The sequence below is a fragment of the Periophthalmus magnuspinnatus genome, chromosome 1, assembly GCF_009829125.3.
Source record: "Periophthalmus magnuspinnatus isolate fPerMag1 chromosome 1, fPerMag1.2.pri, whole genome shotgun sequence".
Lineage (NCBI taxonomy): Eukaryota > Metazoa > Chordata > Actinopteri > Gobiiformes > Gobiidae > Periophthalmus > Periophthalmus magnuspinnatus.
Window position 1 is genome coordinate 31,664,753 of NC_047126.1, and position 27,773 is coordinate 31,692,525.

Consider the following 27,773-nt stretch of genomic DNA (forward strand, 5'->3'; position numbering starts at 1 on the left):
ACTCAATGAATGGATATTCTCTTGCACTCTGGTCGTGGTGGCGAATTGCTCTTACCCCTAAATCTGCAGGCACTACAAGAATAAAATCGTAACATTTTTACATTAAAGTTGTAATTTTACAAGAATAAAGTCACAATTTTATGAGAATAAAGTTGTAATTTTATGAGAATAAAATGTAGTCATAAAGTGTAGTCAATAATGTAGACATCGTAAAGACATCATTTTATCCAGATTTAGGGGCAAGAGCCACCACAACAAAGAATGGCCCTTATTTGAGTTAAAAGATGAAATAAAAATCTGCATACGATAGATATAGAACTTTATATTGCTGGTCTTTTAAACATTAAAAACTGTTGAATCATTTCTTTTTCATTGTGAGTCGACTTTTTTTGGCTACAACTTTATTTTCGTAAAATTATGACTTTTTCTAGCTTCGCCTTCATTCTCATTAAATAATAACTTTAATGTCAAAATGTTACTTTATTCTCGTAGCGCCCGAATAATGTATTTTTTAAAGTGACCCTTATACTCCGCCGTATCCTAGTATTAAAGTACCCATTTTAAAAGGTACTTAGTAGAAAGTAAAAGTATTTCACATAAGTGTTAATTTGTTAAAGCGTAAATGCAGTGATTTGGATTGAAAATGAGGCATATTTTGAACTTCTTAATTTTTTTATGACTTATAATTATTTATTTTTGTTTGCTCAATGCCAAATCTTGAACTCAAAAACTTTAGTCAGGATGTTTCCACAAACATGGTGAAAATAACTACTCAAATCATGTGACAAATACTTTTTACTTTTCAGCCCTGTTTAAAAATGTAGTGGAGTAGAAAGTACAGATACTACTCTCAAAAGTATAAAGTATCCACTGTGAAATGTACTTAAGTAAAGTACAAAGACCTACATAACAAACGGTTTCATGAAGAAGTGATCTGTGTGTTGCCATTCCCAGTTTATTTTAGGCTACAATTACTTAAACCTGTTCAAATTTGGAACGTACTGATTCATATCTAGCAGATTATTGCTCATTTAAATCTAATGTACAGACATGTTTGTGTGGTTATAGTTGCTTTTATACTTGAATATCTTATAATCAGCTGTTCTGCAGATGGCCTATTCGGTGCATAAAAGTGGTAAAATGATGCAGCAAACACCACGCACCCCCTGTGAGTGTGAAGACTGAAGCTCAAACTTTGGCTTTACAAATTCTGCTGCAAACTTGATTTGTGAACCCGTTATTTCTGAGCTGAGGTTCAGAGATATATAAGATACAAGATAGCTCAAATCTTGGCTATGCCATAACAGCTTCGTTGTATACCCCTATGTGCAAAGGCCAGGTGTGGGAGGAACATGTTTGTCATCCGCCATCAACTAGTCAAAAATATCAAATAAATTTAGGATTAAACTTTATGGCAATTTGTGATTAGTCTCAGGGAGAGAAAATGGGGTAAAGGGGTATGCTCTTGTCAGGTACATGAGGTCGAGGCTTAACCTCAGTAGTGAGCAGTGCAACTCAAGACAACTGTAGACTTAACACATTCTGTACCAAAGCACAAGCCTCAATATCTTATCTATCTCATTTTGTACTGTACAAGTTTTCAAATTTTTAAAAGAAAAATACAGTTATCCAAGAAAATGTTACTGGTGTATGACATAAAACACAGCTGGGTTTTTATGTATTAATAACACAAATATAAAGGGGGACAAAGATTCCATCAGCATCAGAAAAAACAAGAACGCCCCAAACATAAAATGTAGGTGTGTGCATATTTCAGGTGTGTGACATTCTTTGTGTGATAAGCCACCTCAAGACATACATTGCATTCATGCAGGAAACACATGAACAGATATGGCCAACCAGTTTCAGAGATTTAAATCAAGACACTACTAAAAACCCCTGAAAAACAAGAATGCCTGAAAATAAGAACATCTAATTTAATTCTACATTCTTTTGAATACAAAACATTGCTTAACAAATATAAATTGGGAATGGCATTTATTGTATGTACACGATGAAATACAAAACGTATTTATTGCAAAAATGAACTAAAAAAAAGAAACACTACTAGTCTCTTTCAGAACGAGCCCAATAGCTATGGCAGTGAGTTACAACTGGAATGGCAGTGTCTCTACACCTTTGACTACATTTTATTTGTAAAATGGTTGATATTTACAATTTGTCCCCAGTATCAGACTTACATAGTATATGTAAAAAAGACATTTTTTGTGGTGATGTTCTGGTGAAACTAACGTGGTGGAAATCCCCTGTGTGGGCCTCCTCTGCCTCTGAACCCTCCTCTATCGCCACGAAAATTTGGACGGTTTCTTTCTCTTCCTCTATCTCCACCTCTTCCAGTGTTTGGTCCACCACGACCTCCTCTAGGGGCCCCTCCACCGCGGTCTGACTTGAGTTTAGCTGGAGGAGATTTGGGTCGCAGACGTTCAATTTCCTCAGTACAACCTGAAAGGTTGGAGTTGGGCAAAGCAAAGTAAGATGCATAAGCCTCTGGATTGAAGTTACTGTTTGTGAGAGTGGGGCCCACTGTCAACCACCCTGAGAGACAAAACAGACGTAAAATTCAAACAGCATATAGTGGGATACCATTGGATTAACTAATAGAAAACAAATAAAAGTAGAGGGATTGGTCTGACCTGGTCTTATAGTAGAGTCTCTTCCAAACAAGTGTAATCTTCTACGTCCCAAACAGAAATGCTCAATGATATGAAATATCTCAACTGGTTTCTCAACGTTGCCCATTTCAGGCTCCTCTGTGATGATCAAGTCAATGTCAACATTGGCATGGATGAAATCCCCGTCGGTGCTCCGACGAACTGTGCCTTTGATTCCCATAAGGCAGTGTTCCTAAAAAAAGAGATCATCATCATCATGGATAGGATACTTTTAGACTGACTTGTGTTATATTAAGGCCTGCTGCCAATTATTCCATTTGTGAGTAAAATTAGCTACATGTTTGTGTATACCGTACTTTTGTCCTTTGGAACACTGCTTTGGGGTCCAATGCCTTTGTCTTGCCTGGATTGTTTTTGTTTGTCTTTATCCAACAAATATCTTCACATCGTCTAAATCCCCATTTTCTCAAACACTGAAATGGTAAACAAAAATAATGTTTGGTTTTGGCAGAGTACTGAAATGACTTCAACTGGCTTCAAATACACAGATCTCTTATGATGTGGTTAAAAATAACCAGACTCACTGGGAGAGCAAGTGATGCTCCATTTGTTACAAGAGCAACAAAGAACATAAGGCTGTTACATACCTGACTACAAAATACAAGACCAATGACTATGTAGCAATGGCTTAGGTGTCTGTGTGCGTGTATATAAATATACAGATAAAGGATGCCTGCATAGGGTACCCGTGACATAGTTTTCATCACTTATGACAGATCTCAGTTGTCAGATGTGGACTGAAAAAGCAAATTCCTGAGTGAGCGTATCATTTGAAGTCAGTGAAGACAAAACATTTGACCTTTTTTGAAACAAATGGCAAACAAGCAACAGAAATTATATACACACAAGTATACAAATATATATGCATATACACATATACATATATAAATATATATTATATAATATATATGTGTATATTATATATACACACACATATATAATCTATACACACACACACACACACACATATATATATATACACACACCCACACACAGGTGTGTAAGTATTTATATACATAAAAGGCAATTTACCATTCGACCAAGATCTAATCCTTCCCCAGACCCACACCAAAGAAAGACAAAGGAGCGAAGAGCTGATATCTCTTCTATCTCCAACTTCATAATCTAAAAATACAATAAAAAACATCTTTAGAAAATATTGCTACAATGGCACAAAATAAATAAACTGTGATTATGCAAATATAATTTATAGCATGCAAAAAAGCATACATCATCCCATGTCCAGAAACGCTCAGTATGGCTGATGCCAGATTCCCTGTAGTATTCTTCTAATGGAGGTTCCAGCAAGATGACATCAAATTTGCATTTCAAATCTTGCAAATCAAAGGTCTCTGGGTCAGCCTGGAGGTACCTGCAGGTAGCAACACTGGTTAGAGACTTTAGAGTCAATGATCCAAAGAGTTTTACACACAGTTACACTGTCACACATTGGAGGCGTGTTGGTAGTTGAAATCAGCTCATCTTTAAGTCGAATCAGCTCTCTCAGTTTCGGGTACTCTTCAAAGCGATCTGCCAATCCTACAACAAACAACCTTTTATACAGGCAGCCACACAGATAATGAAATTTATTCTGTTGGATAGACTCACCTACATCCCTGATAAAGTTTTGTGGCCTGTGTCCTGTGTCTACAAAGTGCTGACAGTAGTCGTTGTGAGGGTTTAAGCTTTGAGTTCCCTAAAAATTAAGACACAAAAAGATATCTACTACATGCGTTCCCCATTTGATTCAATTCTCGTGAAAACAGGGAATAATGCAGAACCAGTCAAATCAAATCTTTATTTCCAAAGATTTTCTATTTGAATTATTTAATGAATGTGTTAAGACCTATTCCCACACCAACCTTAAGAAAAGTACTAGAGTCCTTGTACACTTCCTCATATGGGTTGGTCTCGTCGGGTTGCTGCATCTCCATTTCTTCCTAAAGCAAATCAAGAAAACATTTACATCTAAATATAAAAAATGCTACATTTCGGCCTGGTACTGGATTTTTTTCACTTTTCTTATAATTAAGTCAAAGTATTTATCAAGCCAACTTTGTGCTCTTCCACATCTTCCTCTGTGTCATCACCCTCAGTCAGTGTCTTCCTCTTTGACGAGACAGTTGAACTGTCAAATGAAGCCCTGTAAACATTAAGGGTGCATTTGTCACACATGAACAGCACAAGACCACATTAATACTAAATTCCAGGTAGTTTCGGTAGGGTTTCTTCATTTAATTTACAGCTAGCTTACAGCGGCGTTATAAATGTTTGAACCAAATGTAAATATACATTTTTCCTGTCTCTAATTTACAGTACAAGTATATCAGTCTCAGACCTTTTTCCCAATGCAGAGCTAATTATACAAAATAATTGCAGGGAACTACTCCTGTTAGCAGTCACAACTAATGGAACCTAAATGTCTGCACGAGTGGGCAGCTTGTTACAAATAAAAAAAAATCCATTGAGATGTTATTGCTTTGCCTGTTTCACTGTGCGGCATACAACTTAAACATTTTGCATTTGTTAATGCATTTTTATTGCTCATAAAAAAATTCCTTGAAGAAACATGCATTCATATGGGCTTGTGTCAATAGAGACACGATGTGCCATTTGGCCTAGTGGTATATACCTGTGGATATAGCTATGTTTAATGTCATACTGTGGAACATTGCAGGCAAAGCATGTGAGAGACAAGCAGGTGGTAGATCCTCCACTAAAACAGTTTCATACTGTTACAATTGTGGCCATACAGTCTTGTTAAAGCCTAATCTCGTCAGATCTCAGAAGCTGAGCAATGCTGGGCTTGGCTAGTACTTGGGATGGGAGAGCATTGGGAAGAGCAGGTGGCCACAGTGGGACAGCAGGGGTAAAATACTGTTGTGGTCTCCTTAGGCAAGCCAATTAACCCTTATTGCCAAGTATGAATGAGGTGTGTATGTGCGCGAGTTGCTTGCTATTGAGACATATCTTGTTTTGGGACAACAGTTTTCTACTTCAAGAACTAGTAAACACAGTACATATCCCACCTGCATGTTTCTCTTGTCTCCTCTATCTCCTTTTGTTCATCTTTGCTATTCAGTACATCTCCAATTGTGTCTGCACTTTTTGCACCAAGCTGTGAACACAAAATGGTCGGGTCTCATAAAAGGTTTGATGAGAATGATGCGAATCTAGGACCAAAGATATAGCGATTAACATTTTAAAACACAATTTTACATCTTTTGAATGGGAAAAAGTCCTCCATATGTCACAAAGAACAGGAAGCTGGACCATGCTGGAAGCGTGGTGTGAGCACTTGCCTGTTGTGCTAAAAGAGACCGCCTAAGCTTCTGCTTTTCCCGGATTTCTTGTAGTCGACTGTTCATATTTGCTTCTATTTAACACAAAACAACGTAAGGCACGTTTCCTTCTCGCGATCAAGTCCGCATCCAACAGCGCCTGAGCTAAAGGACAGATGCAGACGCTGTAGTCACACTGAAAACCGATGTTTACCGCAAAAAGAGTAGCATGGGTGCGCTTGATATGTGTGCGGGGACATCCAGATCACAGAGCGCTTTGAACAGTCCATGCACATGTCCTTTCATTAGTTCTTAAAATACAAAAAAAGCAACGCCGTGTCCATTTTGAAGCGCCTCAATTTGTAAGATTCGGCGCTTACAGATGACGTCATGTAGAGTCGAGATTTATTGACGTAGGGATTGAAGTGTATGTGCGTGGGGGTGTGTGTGTGTGTGTGTGTGTGTGTGTGTGTATGTATGTATGTGTGTGTGTGTATATATATATATATATATATATATATATATATATATATATATATATATATATATATATATATATATATATATATATATATATATATATATATATATATATATATATATATATATATATATATATATATATATATAAATGGGCATGACACATTGTCACAGCTGTCCAAGGCTGTGTTTGAACTCTTATAACTCTGGGTGTATGAGACATACAGGCAGAGTGAAAAGACAAAAAATAGTTGAAATGTTGCTCTTTCATTGGTATACATTTGACATTGAAACTACTACTACTATTGACAGATGCAACTAGGTCAATCATCCGCCCTCTCTGCTTGTGGATATCCAAAATGGGCCTTCAATAGATCTAAGAGAGCTGAAAAACAGGACAATAAGGAATCTGAATGTAGAAGGAAATGTGTAACTATTCCTCACACAGCGGGTGTGTCTGAAAAACTTCACAGAATTTTCAGACAGTTTGAGATTCTCATCTACCTACAAACACTTTAAGACAGAAACTGGTTCACCCAGAGAAAAATCCGAGCCATAAACAAAGTAATGTGATCTACTCCATTCAGTGTAGTGAAGAGTGCAGGGAGCGTGACACTGGAGAAACTAAACAGCTACTCCATAAGAGAATCTCGAGAGAGCTCCTCTGGACCCCAGTCTGCTGTACATCTCCATCTCAGACACTAACCACTACTTTGACGATAGTAAGGTTCAGATCTGAGAGGAGACTTTGAGAGGAGACTTAAAGAAGCTATTTTTGTTAGGAAAGATAATCCTTCCTTAAATCTGAGACATAATCTATCTCCGATTTATAACTCCATCCTCTGACCCAAACATACAAAGGAAACAAAGAGAACAAAAAGGTGAACTAGTAGGGCCATTAAAGGTTGAATGGAGGCCATTAAGACTGAAACTGGAGAGAAAAGCTGTTTACAGTTTCAGTGTAGTTAGCTCCTCCCCTCAGATAGATTTAAGGCAGTGTCCAGCTGTAATCTGACCAGAACTGAAGAAGCTGCTTGGATGAGCAGCAAAACGTCTTCACACCTACAATGTTTTGTCCATCTTACAGTTTTAACTTAGGCTTTTGCTATTCTCACTAAAGCAATTAGCCTCCAAGGTTACAAGCAGTCGGCATATTCCCCACCATAAAAGTTACATAGTGCACCCTTTAGCATAGATTTTATCATCCTGAGAAACATTTCATTTGTTTAATAAATAAATACTCTTGCGTTGAGCTATCATGTAAGTGTTGGACAACAAAAGAGATTTTTAGTCCCCATCCATTATTGACTCTGAAGGAGAGATTGACTGTGAACACCAGAATATGAATGAGGTATCCCTTTAGGTAGTTGTTATTTGTAGGCCTATTACTTGTCCTTTTTTCACTGGTGTGTTGGTAAAGTGGGACAGTGAAATATTGGTAAAGTTATTTGGAGGAATTTAGTACGTCTTTGGGCCTATAGAAATGATTATCAATCTATGTGTACTATTTATAACTAAATAGTACACATTCAAATTGATGTATAAAGGACCAAAAGCTTTAAATAGCTTTTTTTTTTTTTTTTTTTTTTTTTTTATTCTGCAGGCACATTTGTCATTGGTTCAAAGGTGCCCTGAGGCACACTGGCATAATATGGCTGAATTTAGGTGCCAACAGCAACCTGCAAGTCACACAGGCACCCAACAACACAAAATGGGCTGGCTAATGCTTCTGAGGGGTGAATTAGGTGAACATACCACTCCCTCACTAGTCCAGCACATAACGCATAAAGTGTAAAGTGGATATAAAAAACTCTTTGTCCTGGTTTGATGTCATACTCTTAGAACAACTCTGAAAGTACTTGCTGATGACTAGGACACACTTTTATTGTTCCAGTGATGATTTTTTACTGGGCGTTTGGTCCCCATATAGACAGAAGAACCAGAGGAACTGGGGAACCTACCTGCACATATAGAAAAGTCCCATTGTTCTCTGCATGTCCTCTGAATGCATTTCCCCCTACTTAAACCTGACACTGTTCATAATCTTATCCCAAAACTTAACCTATTTAAAGATAAACAAGCATAGTGAAAAAAAAAATTAAAATATGTCAATAAATCAGCAACTATAAATGTAGCTGGGGAGCACACACTTTCTCCATTGTCTAAAGGAGCCTACTGGAGAACATAGGGCTCTGTAATTGTGGCCTTATTAGCCAAATAAATACATTTGTCACTTTTATATTTTATGGTGTATAGGCTATTACAAAACCTGAACAAGGCTGTGGTGTTCCACTTTACCAAGAAGGACTAAGTCAACTTCTCTATTTTATTCCTATTATGTAACGTAGAAATCTGAAGTGTTTCAAAAATGTGTTACATTTAAGACTTAAGGCATTTAAGCAATTTGGGCTGTTATAAAACACAAAATAACAAAGAAGTAGAAAAGGATGTCCCATTTTCCCTAGAATACATTTTACATCCTTAATAATGTATCATAATGTTGTTATCAACATCATCATTAAAACAAGACAGTCAAATTGTTAAAAATATAAAAATATAACCACAACATTTACATGTGAAATTTCATGATAACTTTCAGTGTAACCTGTGAAATGAGATTATGTTGTTTAACCTGTGCTCTTTTGTCACAGTTATATTGATCTCTACCCATTTCAGGTTTATTTAGAAGCATGAAGACTGGTGTTTTCTGTTCTTCTCTAACATGTTTCTCTGTTAGCAGAGGAGAAAAGCTGCTTCCATGCACATGCTCTTGGAAGACTTCATCCACTGTCAAACTAATGCAAAGTTAGCAAGTTTCCATTCACATCACAAGACATGTAGGCTTCCTGTACAGGTGATATCTGCACAGATCACTGACCCTGGTCTATATCCTGGTCTACAGTTGTATTGTAGGACATCAGTGGCAGGCGGGGCAGTGTGTCCAGGTGTTTGAGGTTAGACTCTAACAGATGCCTTGTGCTGTTCAGGTGTTTACCTTGGCTGCCAGAACCACATGCGTTGACAAAACTTTACAAAGACGAGTGGAACTGGAGCTGTATCCCGTCTGAGAGGAAATGTCTTCTGTATTTGAGAGTTATCATTTTCACCCTCTATTATCCAGTTCCAGACCCTTCTGGATTTGGTCAGGCAATTCAGGTGCTGCTCTGGTTCTTGTTCCCAAAGCTCTCATCAGACATTGGTGTGAGTGTAGTGTGAGCCTGTAGTGTGAGCAGGACCCTGGCTCTGCTTTGCAGGAGTGACTCTGGTGGGAAGATTTAAACCCGTGGAGGAAGGATCCTGGGAGAAACACTCACTGTTCCTGAGAGTGACAGTAAAATCAAGGCAGCTGAGATGACTTTTTGGGTCACCTATTTAAATAATAATTCATTATTAATACGCAATACTTTTTACGGCCAGGGTTACTATTCATTGAAGGATTTTTCTTTTTACAAAAATTTCCAAAAATGGTGTGATTTTCTCCTACAATGGTGATATTCAAATACCTGCATTTCAACATGTCACAATCATTATTGCTGCATTTGCACCTAACGGAAGCAAACATTCTGTAGAGGATAACTATATTTTAGAATACAATTATGTGAAATTTGCTATAGAATGATGTGTAAACACACTAGAAGAATTAAATGTATCATATTATAATGTCAAATTCACAATAACATCATTTGAAATTTAACTTGAAAGTCACAGTAGAAAAATGTAAATTTCACATTAAACTCTTGTGAATCCATGATAACTAGACCTAAATGTGAATTCACCACAGCCACCACACCACACTCACTCTAAATCACTGTGAGATCACAATGAGCTCTTGCAGAACAGTCTCAGTATAGAGCTGTGAAGTATGTTCCATTACCTGACTGTGACTTTACTGTGAGATCACGGCCATTAGTGGCCAGTACGTTATTGTGACTTTCTCTTAAACGTCTGTTATGGACAATGGACAACCTGTTACGGGGGTCTACAGAGTAGTGGTCTGCCGTGTGTGCCTGCAGCTGAGCTGAACACACACAGTTTGATCCTGTTTGTGCTCTATTCCCACAGGATCAGAGCTGCAGCCTGTGCAGGACGCGCGCGCTTGGAGAGGATCGTCCGGTGTCATTTGGGAGCTGGAGCTCCAGATCGCTAACATGAATGGGATATTCTTGGCTTGTGCAATGACGCTGTTACTTGCAAATAGCGGTCCATGTCTGTGCGGCGTGTCCTCGTTCATCCCTCAGCCGTTCACAGAGTGCGCTCAGAGCCGCGGGAAACACGCTCTTTATCAGGGAGCCATCGACGTGACGGAGTCCGGAGCGCGCTGCATTAACTGGACCGAGGTGCTCGGCTTTACGGACCGATATCCAGAGAAGGGCGTCGGAGAACACAACTACTGCCGTAACCCAGACGGCAGGATCCGGCCATGGTGCTTTTTCAGGAGCCGGACAGGCAGAGTGGACTGGGGATACTGCGACTGTAAACAAGGTTTGTTCACAGTAGATTCTGGCCTGGCACAAGCTTTGCCAGTGTGTGACAGGCTCCACTATCATATCTGGTTTCAGGTGCACCTTCTGTTTTCCAGGTGTGCCCTGTTAATGCAAGTCTTAGGCTAGTAGGTTACCCTATTTTTTCCTGTAAGTGCGTCTACAAATGACAAAGAGACACTGTTAAGGCATTGTGGTGCTACGAATGTGTTAGTATTAGGCTACACTGTCTACTGTGGTTTCCAACCTTTTTTGTTTCATGTAGACCTACCCTGTAGACCTACCCTGTCTCACCCTAGAGGAGCCTGTCCCAAAACATGTAGGTTGATTATTTAGCCAAGAATCTGTTCAGGCTGCCAGCTGGTATGATCAATTTTAGGCCTGTAATCCTAAAACATTATCAGTGATGGACAAGAATGATGCATTGTCTTGTAGGCTACCTCCTTTAGGCTATTAATCTATCTAGGCTAATAATAGGCTCCCTGATAAGTGCTCAAACCCCCAGAGTAACCATTTTCCACTGGTTGGTAAACATTGTTTTGGGAAGTCTAAAGAACTGTTATGTTAATGCACTCACTGTAGAGATGTATGAATCTCAGTGATTTTATCTGTGCAGGCTCTGTGCGTCTGCAGGGAGGCTCCAAACTGGATGGCCGAGTGGAGGTGTATATTTCTGGCGTGTGGGGCTCTATATGCAGTTATGACTGGGGGCAAGAGGATGCTTCTGTGGTTTGCAGACAGCTGGGAAAAGGGTAAGAGAGTCCATGCACGGCACTTACCTCAAGTCTTTCATGTATAATCCAAACACCTTTTGGACATTGTTTTCCTTTTCCTCTGCATGTATTCTTGTTTATGCTACATTGTTGCTGATACATGCTGATTACCTGTGTACCCATTTGTGGTTTGGAAACGATTTCAATAACTTCAATGCTTTAGATGTGCCTGGGGGTGTTCTGTCTGCCTGGTACATGTGTTGAAACCAATATACGAACTGACACGTGTGCTGACATGAACGCTCACGTGCATATTCAAACAAGAATGAAAGCCAGCCTAAGGAGAAGAGGGCATATGTCCACTGCTTGACAGCTGGTGGCAATGAATTTTAATTTGACTGAGCTGACTGGGGCTTTAGTTAAAGAATGCAATGATTTAATATAGGCCTCTATAATGATCACATATTATGCAACTGAATACAACCAATGCATTGTACATTGTAACATTAACACATCATAAACCACATAATTAGATCTGGGCAATATAGGAAGAAAGTTCATCACAACCTGTCGATTGAAAAAAACCACCCATTGACCACATGATGCATATTGTTACTTCAATGGTCTGACCTGATGTTACTTTGATGATATGACTTTTTGAGTTCATAGCTTTTACTCAGACTAAACCATTATATCTGTTAAAGGTTTTTAGGTGTTGCGCGTGAAGTTCCTATGCCCCGTCCCAGCTTGGCCAAAATCCATTACAGATCAGTCCATTGCCATGGAGAGGAGCAAGACCTCCTCCAGTGTCCTAGGACTCACTGGAACGGAGGAGAGTGCACAATGGCTGCAGGAGTTACATGCACACAACAGAAAGGTATAGAAAAAAGAAAAAAGATTACATTACACCTCATTATGAATTAGACAAGTTGTTTTGAAGTGCTGTCTTTAAAATAAATCTAGATTTATTTATTTATTTTTTTAGAACAAGTCACACTTCCTGTGCGGTTGGTTGGAGGACATTCATTATCAGAAGGCACAGTGGAGGTTTTTCACGCTGGTCAGTGGGGGTCGATCTGCGACGACCAGTGGGATGACAGTGATGCAGAGGTGGTGTGCAGACAACTTGGGCTGAGGTGAAGGACCACCTGCATTTATAAAATCTAGAAAAACACAAAATAAATATATAATTCATCCAAGGAAATGTGCTTGACAAAAGGGAGAAATAAATGCTGAGTGTATGTGGGTGTCCAGCTTTCTGTCTCAGCCTCTGTCTCTACAAGTATGACAAATATTCTCTCCAACACAGAATGAACAGGGCGAGCCATAAAGAACATCTGGGTGTTAGACTCTGAATCAGCTCCTTTGTTTGAATTCTAGGGCCATAGAGATGTGCATATTTAGCAATATTTTACTTGTCTTGTTTTTTGTACTTGTGTGCACTGAAGACTAGAGATGGGACAAGACCACGTGCCTTAAGATCTCGCGAGATAAAACAAGGTTGTGCACACATGCTGAAAATTATCTAGTTATGTTATTTTATATATATATAGTTATATTTGTTTGCATTTGCCTTGGACAGCAACACAGTTAAATTGAGTATGCATTTACAGTTACACTAGAGAAGCAATTAAATAAAATAAATAAAAGTGAGGGTAAAGTTGTGAACCACACAATTTATTTATTATGTTTTATATTTCGTCTTTTCTCATTCTCTTGGACTAAATCTCGTGCTGTGTCTCATCCCATTCCTACTGGAATCTAAAGTAACTGCTACTAATAATATTATCCATAGTAATATAGATTTTTTTGATGAATTCAGTATATGTTCAAATGAGTATGTTCTTTTTTGCAGTGGAGTGGCCCGAGCATGGGGCCAGGCACGTTTTGGGAAAGGTTCAGGCCCTGTGTGGCTGGATGAGGTTCAGTGCACTGGTAATGAGCTGACTCTGGACCAGTGTCCAAAAAGCACCTGGGGAGAACATAACTGTGTGCACTTAGAAGACGCCGGTGTCTCTTGTACACCCCTCACAGGTGAGAATTGTACTCAAAACTCATGTACCGTACATAGGCCTGTCACGGTAAGTACTTTATCAACTTTGGATCTTCCATCTGTCATTCAATATCTAAACAATGGATGACTTATAGCATGTGTAATATACTTGCACAAGAGAGGAACCTTTTGTTATTTGTTTTGTAGTTTGAAAAGATTTGAGCTGCCAAAAAGTATTAAACTATTAAATTGTTATTTATTGGGATATTGTTTGGGAATAAGCCTGCTTCCTCTCTACAATCCCAAAGCAGCAGATGTTTGACTGTTGAAGTTAAAGAGTATTTAAATAATTATAAAATGTAATTTGGTCACATTTTTATACAGTGCTTTTCCACCATCAAGGAACCACTCACTCATTCACACACACATTCACTGCCAATGTTTAAGTCGAGAGCGGGATTCGAACCGGCAACCTTCAAATCAGTGTATAAACACTCTATTAACCGAGCTACTGTCGCCCCTGTCCTGTTAGGTTTTTTTTTAAATCTGACAGTGCTAATGAAACCAGTCTCTGCTTTTGTCTTATTGTTCATCTGCCTGATTTGCAGATGGCACTGTTCGCTTGGCTGGTGGTGCTGGGAGTTATGAGGGCCGGTTAGAAGTCTTCTACCGTGGCCAGTGGGGAACAGTGTGTGACGATGGATGGACAGACTCTAACACACAGGTAGTGTGTCGGGAGCTTGGTTACAGGTAAATATGTTTCAGTAAGTCTCTGCTCTTAGTCACTCCAGAGTCAACCATCATCTTCAATTTTCATCATTTATATATTACAGATTTGGAGTGACAGTCTTTTCTCAGGGGCTTGACGCAAATACTGTCCCACGTTTTGGGACAGGGTCAGGTCCCATTCTCTTAGATGACGTGAGCTGTACGGGGAAAGAGCCCAGTCTAATGCTATGCAACAAGCAGGAGTGGCTACGTCACGACTGCACTCACCATGAAGACGTCAGCATTGCTTGCAACCCAGAGCGTCACGGAGAAAACTTTCCATCAAGTAAGACACGTGTTTGTTTACCTACAACTGTAAAATGATGATTTGCTTATTAAATCCCATGATTATCTCTCTTATCTCAATAATTCTGGACATAGATATCACTTATAATTTGTTTTTGTAACACTAGACGTTTACCCACATCAAGATCACAGTCATGCCATTTCCCCAGCTATTTTTAGACCAAGACACCAGTAAAGTTGTTTGTGTGTAGATAGATGCAGTCGAATAAGTACTAAGGTGATTTTGTGCTCTAATGCCGACATTATTCCTTCCACAATATTACAATACTGGGATTACTATGCTTTCAGTGCACTCTTTCAGTCTTTTCATTATATTTTTAGCATGGCATGGACAAAATAATAGCGATTAACAATTAAAACAAGATAATTATTAACATTGACAGTTTGAACAACATCCCTTAACAAAACTAGTGTTCTTTGAGATGAGGCTCAGTTAATTGTTTATAAAAAGGAAGTGAGGGGGCATTTCCTGCATTAACATTGAAATAAACATTCCCACAATCTACTTTTGTTGTAAGCTATTTATTATGGAATGAATAAAATGTTGACCGATGAACAAAATCAAATGAATTCCGGTCTATTTGGCACAACAGTAAAATTATGTTTAAAAGTGTCACGCGGAAAATGAATATGTACTTTAGTTCCCGCATATGGAAGGCAGAGACAGTGAAATGACGCTTTTCAGGTTCTGTTGTGTAAAGAGTGAGGCTGTTGAGTTACTTTCCGTGTTTGAAATTTGAGAGTGTGCATCAAATTTTATGACAGTGAGCTTAACTGGAGTCATTATTTCAGTGTGTCAGAGTAATGCATGTGTGTAAATGTTTCCAGGAATGCCAATAAGGCTGGTGGGTGGAGAAAGACCAGGGGAAGGCCGGGTGGAGCTGTATCTGTCGGGTCAATGGGGAACAGTTTGTGATGATGGATGGAGTGACCGTGATGCCGAAGTTGTGTGTCGCCAGTTGGGCTTCAGGTACATGTCAACATAAATGGCTTCTGCGTGTTGTCAAAACACACAGAAGTGCTACCTCCATGAGTAAAAACATTATTTGCGCTCATTTAGGTGTAGCTTATTTCTTTCTTTTATATACAACAAAAGTTGGAACTAAGCAAAGAGCTGAGTACAAGTAGAGTTTGAAAAGTAGTGCCAAAAATTGTGAGTTTATAAATACAACAGCCAAAAAATGTGAGTTTATAAATAGAAACATTAAATTGCCAATTGCAGAATGCTGCCTGTATTTTATATTTTGGATGTCCTTCAGTGTTGTGTGTTGCTTAGTTAAAGTTTAAAGGGCCCATATTACACTATTTTCTGATCTATGTTCTAATGTTGTTTACTCATCACAAACAGAGCTGGAGTTGTGTTTTGTTTCATTTACTCATGTTTAACACACAAATCCTGCATATTTACACTGAGTTCTTCCTTCAAACTGAAAACACTCTGTTCCACCTTGTGATGTCATGTGGTAATACAGGCTCCACTGTGTTTTTAAACTCCACACACCTTCACTAAAACATTTAAATCATTTCAGCCCTGCCAATCTCTACTGAACTAAAGGTAAAAGAAAGAAGGGCTAAAAAAACAAAAACAAAACTTGAAAACTGCCTCTTCATGACATCACAAGGTTCAACAGAGCATTTTGAGCTTTGGAGATGTGTTACTCAAACATGTGTGAATGAAACAAAACACAACTACAGGCATATTTTTGAGGAGGTAATAACATTATGATGTGTTAAAGCTACAAGTCAGTTTTCCATAATATAGGACCTTTAAGTTCAAAAATTTGGAAATGGGCTGCCCTATTTATTTATTTTTTAGTTTCTTAAAATTGTGTCATGATCCCACTTCATCCTGACACTTGATGTGCTGCCATCTATGTTGATAATATGGTGTTAAATCTAATTTTGCCAGAGCTGAAATAAACATTAAATTAAAGGGATGGTCCCAAACGCAAATGACACATTCACAAGGACTGTTTTGTCAAATACATCATCGGATCCATTCTGTACTTCATTATCCCCTCTCTCTAAAACCCAAGCTTGTTTTCTAAATAATGGCTTAGAATTGACCAAAGAGAGCGTATCAGTGAAACCAAAATAACAGTCGACATTTATTCTTATGTCACTCTTCAGCTTGAATATTTATATAGACGCCCACTTACACAGAGACATGTGTGAGCCGATGTGGGCCACATCTGGAGCGAATGAAAGTCTTTAGCAAAGAGGAGCATGTCTGAGGTGAGCAAAAGCCACGTAAAGATTATCACTCACAGTGGGTGTGGTGAAAAGTCATTACACAGACGTCAGGCTCTAAAGGGTGAGAGAGAGGGGCAGTGCTGACCACAGTCCATACACATTACCATTTGTATCGCACACACTGACAGAACAGACTATTTTTGGAAAGAACTCAAGCAAATAAATAGCCACAGAGGTAAAGATACACGATTGTGCCATCAGAACTGACACAATTTACTATGAACGCCTTTAAGTTTAGCTGTGTGACTTGTACCGAAGTGTTCCCAGTGATATCTGTGAAAACTCTGGACTCCCATCAGTCAGTTGGTGCCTGATACTTTCTTGCATACTTGAGTGATGTTGTAGTGCTTGTAGTACTTATGCTGTGGCCTTCATGTCAGACTTGAGGTTTTGTCCCTAGTGTTGGTTTGCTTGTTATTTGAAGCGCTGCTCTGGGAGGTACTGTCTCAAAGTTACATAGGTCTCAATTGAAAAACACAAGGCTCCCCGTGGATTATCAGGAAATACTAGAACTTCTCTCACGCTCTCAGAGGAAATGTGAACAAGTGTCTAGTAACATCCACAATATAAAGAAAAAGCTTGAGTTTTGATACTAAATACTAATTAAAAGGAATACACCTTGTACTAAGACGCACTGGTGTTGTTAATAAAACCCTCATGATATTTGCAGTGGTGGATGAAGTACTTGAATTTGTTACTTAAGTAAAAGTACAGATACCAAAGCAGATAAACGCTTAAGTAAAAGTAAAAGTATCACATCAAAAAAATCAACTTAAGTAAAAGTATTTAAGTACCCGTTAAAAATGTACTTAAAGAGCAAAAATAAAAGTATTTTGCACAGGTTTCTATTCGTATATTTTGTTTGCTCAAACTACAAAAGTGTTCAAAATAAACCCTCAGCCTTTTCAGCAGGTCTCAAACTGTAAAGAAAAATACTTTTACTTTTCAGTGTAGCTTAAAAATTTAGTGGAGCAGAAAGTAAAAAGTATCCACTGGAAAATGTACCTAAGTAAAGTACAGATACCTACAATTTTTACTTAACTAGAGTACTTTACTACTTTTACTTTGTTGCGTTCCACCACTTGCCATTTTCAACATAAATGTGTGTTTGTGTTTTGTCTTGAACTGTGTGAAGCGTGTCTGAGTGTCATGAAACACTCTTTATAAGTGTTACGTATTATTATTATTATTATTATTATTATTATCTTTATATATCCTCTTTTTATATAAGGCTACATTTATATCATAGTGAAGTTATTTCTTTGGCCCGGTTTGCCTCAAAGTCTGAAAATGTCAAACAGTTTTAGAAATACATACATAACTGTGTATCCTAGTGCTTTTCATTTTTCACTGTTTATTTACCAGCGGAGTTGCGAAAGCGCGCGTGATGGCGTACTTTGGGGAAGGGACCGGCCCCATCCATGTGGACAACGTGAAGTGCAGCGGAGAGGAGCGTACACTAGCAGACTGCATCAAACAGACCCCAGGCACGCATAACTGTCGCCATAGCGAAGATGCAGGGGTCATTTGCAACTACGGGACCCTGCAGCAGGCCTATAAAGAGGTCAAAGGTCAGACTTGAAGAGCTTTTTTTTCTTTTAATAGAAGCTGAAGTCATGCAGGTCTTTAACTGTTAAAGTCTGCAGCTGTGTTTTATATATTTTTTGTTACTTTATTATTTGTTTAGTTTATTTATACCAGGCAGTCACAAGCAACTCATTATGTAATCCACACCCACATTTTCATTTACAAAGCTGTACTCGCAAAACCTCTCTCATTCAATTCAATTCTCATCATTACCATACCAGGTCTCTGGAGAGGGTGACCTTAGCAGTCCCACAAATCTACACAGAGCAAAAAACTGGGAAAAGCTTTTAGATTTTATGCCCCTCATTTATGGAGCGCTCTCATGAAACAGCTCAAACTAAACAGTGTAATTCCCTTAAGTGAATTTAAACGCACTATATCTGTCATCTTTTCAGACAGATGTAATTGTTTTAGCTGAAGCCTGTGGACTTACTCTGCATTTTATTAATTGTAAATGTCTTATGCTTTAACTGTGTGCTCAGGACTACCTTTGAAAATGAGATGCAGTTTCATGGGACTTCCTGATAAAATAAAACAAAAAATAAGATATATTAAGATACCCAGTTTCTGTAATCATATCAGCAGATTATAATTCATACATGTGCACTTCTGTTTTGTGTTTGCTTTTATAATATGCCCTGAACATATTCGATTCAAGAGCTTTATTTTGGTGCACGTCACATTCAAAAACAAATTCTGTAGTTTTTCACTTTCATACAATACGGAGCAAGTGTGACATTTCAACTTTTGCTTAGTTTCATTGTCTTTTCCATCCTTTTCCAACGCCTTAGTTAGGACATTTAAATGAAATGAAAACTGAAATTATAAGTATTCACTCAACCAAAAATGATTCATTTGTAGCAGTGGAGTCATGTATTCTTTGTGTATATAAAACACTTCCAAACATAGTGAAAAATGAATGAGAAACCAAACTCTATGTGACAAATAGGAGCGTGGGTTTGGAGCAGTCCCAGTGTGTATACCGTAGGTCCAGATGGTAAACTGAACAAAGCTATGTTATTACTTCACCCTGTCTGTCACACACACCAGTGCAGTCTCATATCTGTTACTCGCACATGTGTTTTTGTGCTAAATGGACTAAGTCACCATTTCACATTTCCACACACGATGCAAAGTTGAACCAGAGCAGATACATATTAGGTCTCTTATAGTCTCATGTAAGAATGATACATGACAAACCCTGAAAAAGCTATTAACCTTTACCTAGACATAACACGTACACTTAATAAGCTTCCTTTTGAGTATAACACATCACCTGTTAAATGTATGCTATAACAATCATCCCTTTCTTTCTGTCTCGGTCAGATCCTGTCAGTTCAATTTGTGGTCTGAAGCTCATACATACACGCCAACGCAGAATTATTGGAGGAGAAAACTCTTTGAGGTAAGCCATGGGATTAATAACACATGAAGACGACCAGACTGGGCCATATAAATAAGACGTAATGTCCAAGTTTACAGTGAATATGTAAGGATTTTATATATGATGACTTCTGACTACCAGACAAAACTGCCGCAGGTTATGTCTTACTAGCATTATTCAGCTAGCTCTATGTATTAGGTGTGCTTTGTTTATCCAAGGCCTTAAGAGTAATCCAATAGTTTATTTAGTAATCTCTGTCACTGTTCACATTCAAGGGGAGGCTGGCCGTGGCAGGCTGCCATCCGTTTGCGAGGATCTCGTGGTGACGGCCGCTTGGTTTGTGGAGCGACTCTAATTGATACATGCTGGGTTCTCACGTCTGCTCACTGCTTCAAAAGGTCAGTCGCACACCAATCTAAAACTCAGGCCATATAAGAAGCATGTGGGAATGTACTTGAGTTGATTATGTACTGGTCAATCAGTGATCTGGCACTAGATACGCTGCAGCTGGAAGGAAATCTCTTCTTTTAGATGTTAAGGGTCCACACATGGCGCCATCAGCAGCCGTCAGTCACCGGATGCATAGAGCAGACATCTTAAACAAAAGATCATGAGTGTTCTGGACATGTCTGTATTTGACATTTACTCTTGTGTGTTCTGTATATCTGGATTGTATATAACGTACATATTCCTACTAGATTCACTTGTTCTAAATACATCTACAGGTTACTTAAAAGTTCCTCAGAGTTAAGTCATACCAAAATTGCGTCGGATCTATTTTTGTCTCACCGTGATGCCATAAAACAACAAAATGTCCTGCCTGCCATTTCAAATACCAGCCTTTGTTTGAGCTATTTTCTTTGGAAATGACTATCTCTAAAGGTATTTGCATAGGTAGAAGTCAGAACACTCCTACACAACTATGGGTAAGCTTTATTGTTGTTGACCCAGTATAATAAAAAACAAAAATCTGTCATAAACAAAATAGTAAATCTGTAATATCCTCTCTTGCGCTCACACTAACCTATCATATGACTGGTATTCTTCACACAAGTAGGTTCAGGTCAGTGGTTACATGCCACGCTCTTGAATCTATTTTTACTTTGTGACTTTACAGCTTTGCGTCAGTAACTTAAGTACAGTGCATTTCGATCTCTTTCAACATTTCCAAAGACATACGTATGAGGTTGAATTGTGTAGAATTGATAAGCGTCACTTCTTTTTGCGTATTGGTCTGGCATTTTGAGGTTAGGGAACTTTCTGGACACAAGGAAAGTGGCTGGATTTAATGAATTTGACTTTATGATGGCGTAGCGTTAGCTCAGTTATATTCCTAAAATTCTACACTGATACAACAGTAAATGGAAATATGTACTGTAGATTTACGTATTCAGACACTACACACCTGCTTGTAAAATCGGGTGCACAGTCCTCTAGACCTGTCACGATAAGAACTATTAGGAATACTGCGATAAATGATCATATTGGAACTACTTTATGCCACTCATACAAAGCAGGATAATCCCAGTAAAGCATTTTTAAATATACTTTTTCATTAAAAGGCGTGAGCTGCAACAAATAAATATCAGAAAGAACCAATAATTAGCCATAAAGAGGCTTATTCACCCCTTCACAGCCCAAATCTTGATGTTATTACAGCAAAAACACCCAAAATCTCCACACTTTTACAAAGAAAATGTACTCACGACAAATACTGAGGCTCAAAATGTATTGTTGCATTTTTCATATACAGTATTTAATGATAATTGTTTCAGGCCTAGAGTTGTACATTTTCTCCCAATCATAGCTGTCTGTGATTGAGCTTCTCCTTTTGTCAGAGTACACCTTTGGTAAATTGTCCCAAATTGTCCGTAAAAGCTTTTAATTCCCATTGCACACAAATCTGACACAAAACAAATACAACCAAGAGTTAGTCATCCAACCGAAGTGATCCATCAGTGAAGAAGGGAATTAGTGACTGAGCTGCTCTAGGCTCATGCAGATCGTTGGTTATTCATGACTTTAAGGGACTATATTACACAGTTGTTGTTTTTTTTGGTTTTTGTTTTAATCTATGTTATAATGTTGTTTCTTCATCACAAACATGCCCAGCGTTGTGTTTTGTTTCATTTCACACACAAACCCTGCATAATTTTTAGTTCTTCTCTCAAACTGAAAACACTCTATTCCACCTTGTGATGTCATCATGTGGTAATACAGGAAGTGCTCCACTGTGGTTTTAAACTCCATACACCTTCACTAGAATCAGTTAGATAATTTCAGTCCTGGAATTTCCAATCTCTACTAAACAAAAGGTAAAAGGAGCTGTTAACTTGGAAACTACCACTTCATGACATCACAAGGTGGAACAGAACATTTTGAGCTTTGGAGATGTAGACAGACTAATAATAGTGTTGCTGAAACATGTGTGAATGAAAGAAAACACAACTCTAGGTATGTTTTTAATGAGGTAACAGCATTATAACATGGGTAAAAGCTCACAAGAGTCAATTTTCCGTAATATAGGACCTTTAAATGTGTTCTGTCAAATAAATGAACACATCAAGTTGTTGATAAGTTGGATAAGTGTTTTTGGATTCAAATTTTAGTCTGATTTTTAATAGCTGTTCATTTAGATTTTTTAACTTTGTCTTGGAACATTGTAATTTACCTAATGTGTTACAAATAAAGGCTCTTCTTTTATTCATTAATGGAACTCTTATTGTATTTCATTTCATTTCATTTTATTTCATTTTATTTCATTTTATTTTATTTTATGTCATTTTATGTCATTTTATGTCATTTTATGTCATTTTATGTCATTTCATTCATTCATTTATCTTTATATATACAGGGGAACCCAATGAGAGCACTCTCTTTTTCATGGGCACGCTGTAATACAATACAAACTTAAAAAAAGTAAATATCAGGATCATGAAAACCTAATTCATAAGGTCCTGTCAATAACTTTACATTCATATTTCTCGTTGATGTGCAGGTATGGAAACAGCACAAAGGAATACAAAGTGCGTGTTGGAGATTACCACTCTCTTGTCCCTGAGGAGTATGAGGAAGAGTATGGTGTAGATCAGATAGTTCTTCATCCCAACTACCACACCACCAGTAACGACTATGACATAGCCTTGGTCCGCTTGTCACCCGGGGCAATGGGCCACGCTCCGGGCGAGTGCGTTTCATTCAATCGCCACGTCCTCCCGGCCTGTCTGCCGCAGAGGAAGGAGAGGGTGCTCAAACAGGCCTCCAACTGTCACATCACCGGCTGGGGAGACACAGGTATGTCTCATGATGATGATGATGATGATGACTCATTTCGGGTCCTAATTTTGGCATTGTTAAAGACGACATACTGTGCTTTTGTCTGCTCTTTTGTTATCATCTATGACATACAAGACATTCCTTTTTTAGGACTCAACAACTACCTTTTCTTCTCACCTTTTCGTCACAAACTGTCATTTGAATACATAATGACACATATTTACATACATACATAATACATATTTACCACAAGTGTTGTTATTAGGCCACAAAACAGAGTAATAATTACACAAAAAAAAACATGAAAACTGTGTGCACTTTAAATAGGCCTGTGTATTTTGGGTTTTATTGCTGTGTTTCAGATGACATCACCACAGTCTATAGGACAATCATATATATATATATATATATATATATATATATATATATATATATATATATATATATATATATATATATATATATATATATATATATATATATATATATATATATAATTTTCCAAGAGTTGCATTTAAAAAGACACAAACGCACATTCAAACACAGAGGTTGAATTTTACAGTGCACAATAATTAACAATCACAGGATCAGATGTATTCTGGTCTTCTAAGCACAATAATATAAGATTTCCATTTCTCCTATATCTTGTCCAATTTGTCCATTTGACTGTTGTACGTTGTAATCCATTCCATGACAAAGAGTAAACCAGGTTATGTCATTCGTCCAGGGTCTCAAGGTCCACCTTTTACCATTTTTTAGTTTTTGACTTCCGTGCTGCTAAACTCAAGATACCAAATAAACGTCCCATCTCAGGGCTTGTGTCCACAGAATATAAAAGTCCAAACAATAATTCGTCGTAATTAAATATTACTCTCAAATCTGATCAAAGATTTCATATTTAATCAATCATATTAATACTAATAGAGACGATCAGGTTCAACATTTGTGCGTTTATATTTTGGATATTTCCTGATAAAGTACAGTGTAATCAACAGGGAAAAGTACAGAGAGTATATCATCATCACCTTCTACAATCTGAACACTGTCGATACGCAGCAGATAGCTCGTAGTTAAATGTGAATCATACAGCGAGTTTGTTTGTTTACTTTTGATTTAGATGAGCAGCAACCGCAAAGAGTGTGCCAAGAGTGTACCAAGAGTGTGCCAAAAGTGTGCACACAAAGCTCCCAGATGCCTTTTGTTATTTTTGTAATATAGCCAAAGTAAAATGATTATTTAATTGTTGCAAAGCCTGTAAAGCATTACATAAGCTAATCCAAATTGTGATTCCCAACTTTTTTCTGTCTCAAAGTACCTCTAAGTTTTATCTCACACTCCGAGTACCCCCTAACACCAGTACTAGTATAAATATGTTATACTGTAGTAGTATCTTGTCAGTTATTGCTATTATATTTTCTTGGTTTAGTGATATTGATTTCCAAAGTCCTCCAAGGATGTAACACTCACTAGAAATAACATTTTTTATTCAAATATTATTCAATTTCACCCTCTGGCAAGTGCAAGTATACTCCAAAAATCCCTGTACTCCTGCCTGGTAAACACTTAAAAAAATATTGCTTTTATTTCCTGGATAAACACAAAACGACTTAAAGGGCCCATATTACGCTATTTTATGATCTATGTTATGTATTATATTGTTTCCTCATCACAAACAGACCGGGAGTTGTGTTTTGTTTCATTCACACATGTTTAACACACAAACAAACCTGTATATTTAGGCTGAGTTCTTCTCTCAAACCAAAAACGCTCTGTTCCACCTTGTGATGTCATCATGTGGTAATACAGGAAGTGCTCCACTTTTTTTTTAAACTCCACACACCTTCACTAGAATCATTTGGGTTATTTCAGCCCTGCAATTGCCCATCTCTACTGAACTAAAGGTAAAAGGAGCTGTTAACTTGAAAACTACCACTTCATGACATCACAAGGTGGAACAGAGCATTTTGATGTTTGGAGATGTAGGCAAACTAATAATAAAGAGCTACTCAAACGTGTGTGAAAGAAACAAAACACAACTCCAGGTCTGTTTTTGAGGAGGTAACCCTGATTGGTAAATACTTAAAAAAAATTGTGTTCAGATTTTCAGATAAGCACAAAATTAAGCTCAACCCCTTTAACCTTCCAAGAAACGCAGACCAGGAAAAACATGTAAATGCTTCTGATCAGTTTTCTTTTGTTCTCTGATGCTCGGGGAGGTGCATCATCTTCAATCAGTAGTGCTGAAAGATTTTGAAAGACCAGAGACAAGAATGTGAAAAATCCAGTTAATGACGTAGTGAAAATGCTCCCCTCTCATTTACAAAGACATGCAGGGAGTTTCACAACTTCTTGGGAAATTGTTGGTAAATGGTCACATTGTTAGATCGCGCTTTTCCACCTCCAAGGCAATCAAAGCGCTTTTGTAAGGCGGAAGTAGCATAGAGGAAAAATATGTTGAAAATAAAGCTGTTTTATGGGAAAAGACCTTTACATTTGTTACACGTATACATTATGTACATTACAAACATATTTAAAGCTATAACACAGTGGGTGAACACTTATATAGTAATAACAGAAGTATTAAGACCTGTAGTTGTACTGTTTTACTGTGTCATACTTTGAAGTAGTTTTTGTTTAAGTAAATGTTCAGCTCAATAATGAATATATTGTCTGTGTGATTCAATTTAACATTATATAGTGAAAGAAAAATGCAATTCTGTCAACTGGAAAAAAGTAATATCAGTGTCCGTGTTAGTGTCCACCAGCAATCTGACCAGAACGGCTTCACTCAAATAACTTTTTGTTCAATTGATGAACTGAATTTTTCTCTTACTGGATCATACCTAGACAGCTGAGGATTACACAGTTAACATTGTATATTTACTTAATTCTTGAGATCTATTTAAGAATTGCTCACCATAAAAGAGTAGTTAAGCAGTTTTTTTCTTTCTTTTTTTCTTTGTTAATAAAACTCCATATTGATTTCAAACTCCCTCCTTGTCCCTCTCCAGGCCGCTCGTACTCTAAGACTCTGCAGCAGGCCTCTCTGGAGCTGCTCCCTCGTCGACACTGCCAGCTGCACTTCCACAGCGCCTTCACCAGCCGCATGCTCTGCGCAGGGAGCCCTCACACGGACAGGCGCGTGGACAGTTGCCGTGGAGACAGCGGGGGCCCCCTTGTGTGCGAGCGGCCGGGAGGGGGATGGGTGGTTTATGGGGTCACGTCCTGGGGCATGGCCTGCAGGACTCAACAGTCGCCGGGCGTCTACACCAAAGTGTCTGCCTTCAGCTCCTGGATACGCAAGACCATCGGACAGTCTGACAAGAGGAGGTAATGGAAGGCCAAAAACGCTATGGTGGACTTGTTTTTATATGAAAAAGAGGCATGTTTTGCTCATTGACAGCACTTACAATATTAATGTTATGGTTATGGTATAAATTATATTGTACATTGTTAGAAAAACGTTCATCTTTGTGTTTTGTGACTCGTTGTACTGTATAGCCCCTCTTCCGAAACATGTTTTGTCTATTTACATGTGGCACAAGTTTAATATTTTTCCCATATACCATGTAAATGTTAAAAGGGACCACAGCGTCTTAGCTACACAGTACACAAACACAGGATAGGTGTATGTGTCATGAGTACTGACACATACTTGTACACTTTATAGGAGTATTTTACAGGTCTCAGGTGCCTTTGTGCTGCTATCTGTTTGCAGATGATGACAAAGGACAAAAGTCTTAAAATGAAGCACAGCATACTAGTTAGACGTATTATGGTTTAATGAGTGTTTTAAGTTTCATGGCTCATATTCAGTGCATTTGAGACAATCTGATATACTTGAATAAAACTTTCTCTTTGCTGTAACTATTGACTCAACGCTATTATTTATATAACTTAAACAGCTTTTGAATACTGCCTCTTATCTCATCTATCCTGAATTGAAGGATGTTCTCACTACAATAAAAATAAATGAGTTCATCTTAAGTTTTTCATTGTCTGACTGTCTCACACACCCATCCCAAGTATGTGAGGCACGAGGCCCTGGCTCCAGAACAGGTAGAGGCTCTCTCTGTATATATGTATGAGATATACATTTTGTCCTGCAAATGGTGTTGTATAACCAGAAGAACCTGGTCCAGGAATGACATGCTTCAAATATTTACTCTGAACTGTGTTTGTGCCCCTCTTCTGTGTGCTAATAATGGTGCTCTCTTATGCTCGTGTAGTGCAGCGGTGTCAAACTCAATTTCACTGAGGGCCATATCAGCAAAATGGTTCGTCTCAAATTTGTAAAGATATATAAAAAAAATGTTTTTGTAACTGCGTAACTCCTGATAAACTGACATTTTAAGACAGTCATACATTTAAATTTACCTTGTCGCGGGCCACATAAAATGACATGGCGGGCCGCATTTGGCCCCCGGGCCTTGAGTTTGACACATGTGGTCTAGTGTTTAAGATCTGAAGCATTGAATAGGTGTATTTTGCCGCATTTAAGGTAAACTTCCTTGTCTGTTATGATGTATTTTGTGTGATCTAAAGCATTTTCAGTTTC

General features: G+C 38.1%; 2 protein-coding genes across 2 annotated transcripts; one reads left to right on the forward strand and one right to left on the reverse strand.

Annotated features, from left to right (window-relative positions):
* Positions 1-781: 781 nt before the first annotated feature.
* On the reverse strand, positions 782-6,358 carry mettl14 (methyltransferase 14, N6-adenosine-methyltransferase subun). Its single transcript, XM_033973447.2, has 11 exons — positions 5,996-6,358; positions 5,723-5,811; positions 4,749-4,836; positions 4,556-4,633; positions 4,302-4,389; positions 4,142-4,232; positions 3,924-4,065; positions 3,726-3,818; positions 2,990-3,106; positions 2,655-2,865; positions 782-2,556 (listed from the first exon to the last, which is right to left on the reverse strand). Exons 1-11 carry the CDS (start codon positions 6,059-6,061, stop codon positions 2,249-2,251), a joined length of 1,371 nt encoding a protein of 456 aa, XP_033829338.1. The 5' UTR covers positions 6,062-6,358; the 3' UTR covers positions 782-2,248.
* Positions 6,359-10,582: 4,224 nt separating this feature from the next.
* On the forward strand, positions 10,583-27,091 carry prss12 (serine protease 12). The gene is made up of 13 exons (XM_033975895.2): positions 10,583-10,936; positions 11,552-11,687; positions 12,353-12,525; positions 12,634-12,784; positions 13,504-13,682; positions 14,250-14,391; positions 14,475-14,695; positions 15,544-15,685; positions 18,334-18,539; positions 19,882-19,960; positions 20,215-20,337; positions 22,938-23,233; positions 26,227-27,091. The coding sequence occupies exons 1-13, from the start codon at positions 10,603-10,605 to the stop codon at positions 26,547-26,549; spliced, it is 2,505 nt and encodes an 834-aa protein (XP_033831786.1). The 5' UTR covers positions 10,583-10,602; the 3' UTR covers positions 26,550-27,091.
* The last annotated feature ends 682 nt before the right edge of the window (positions 27,092-27,773 follow it).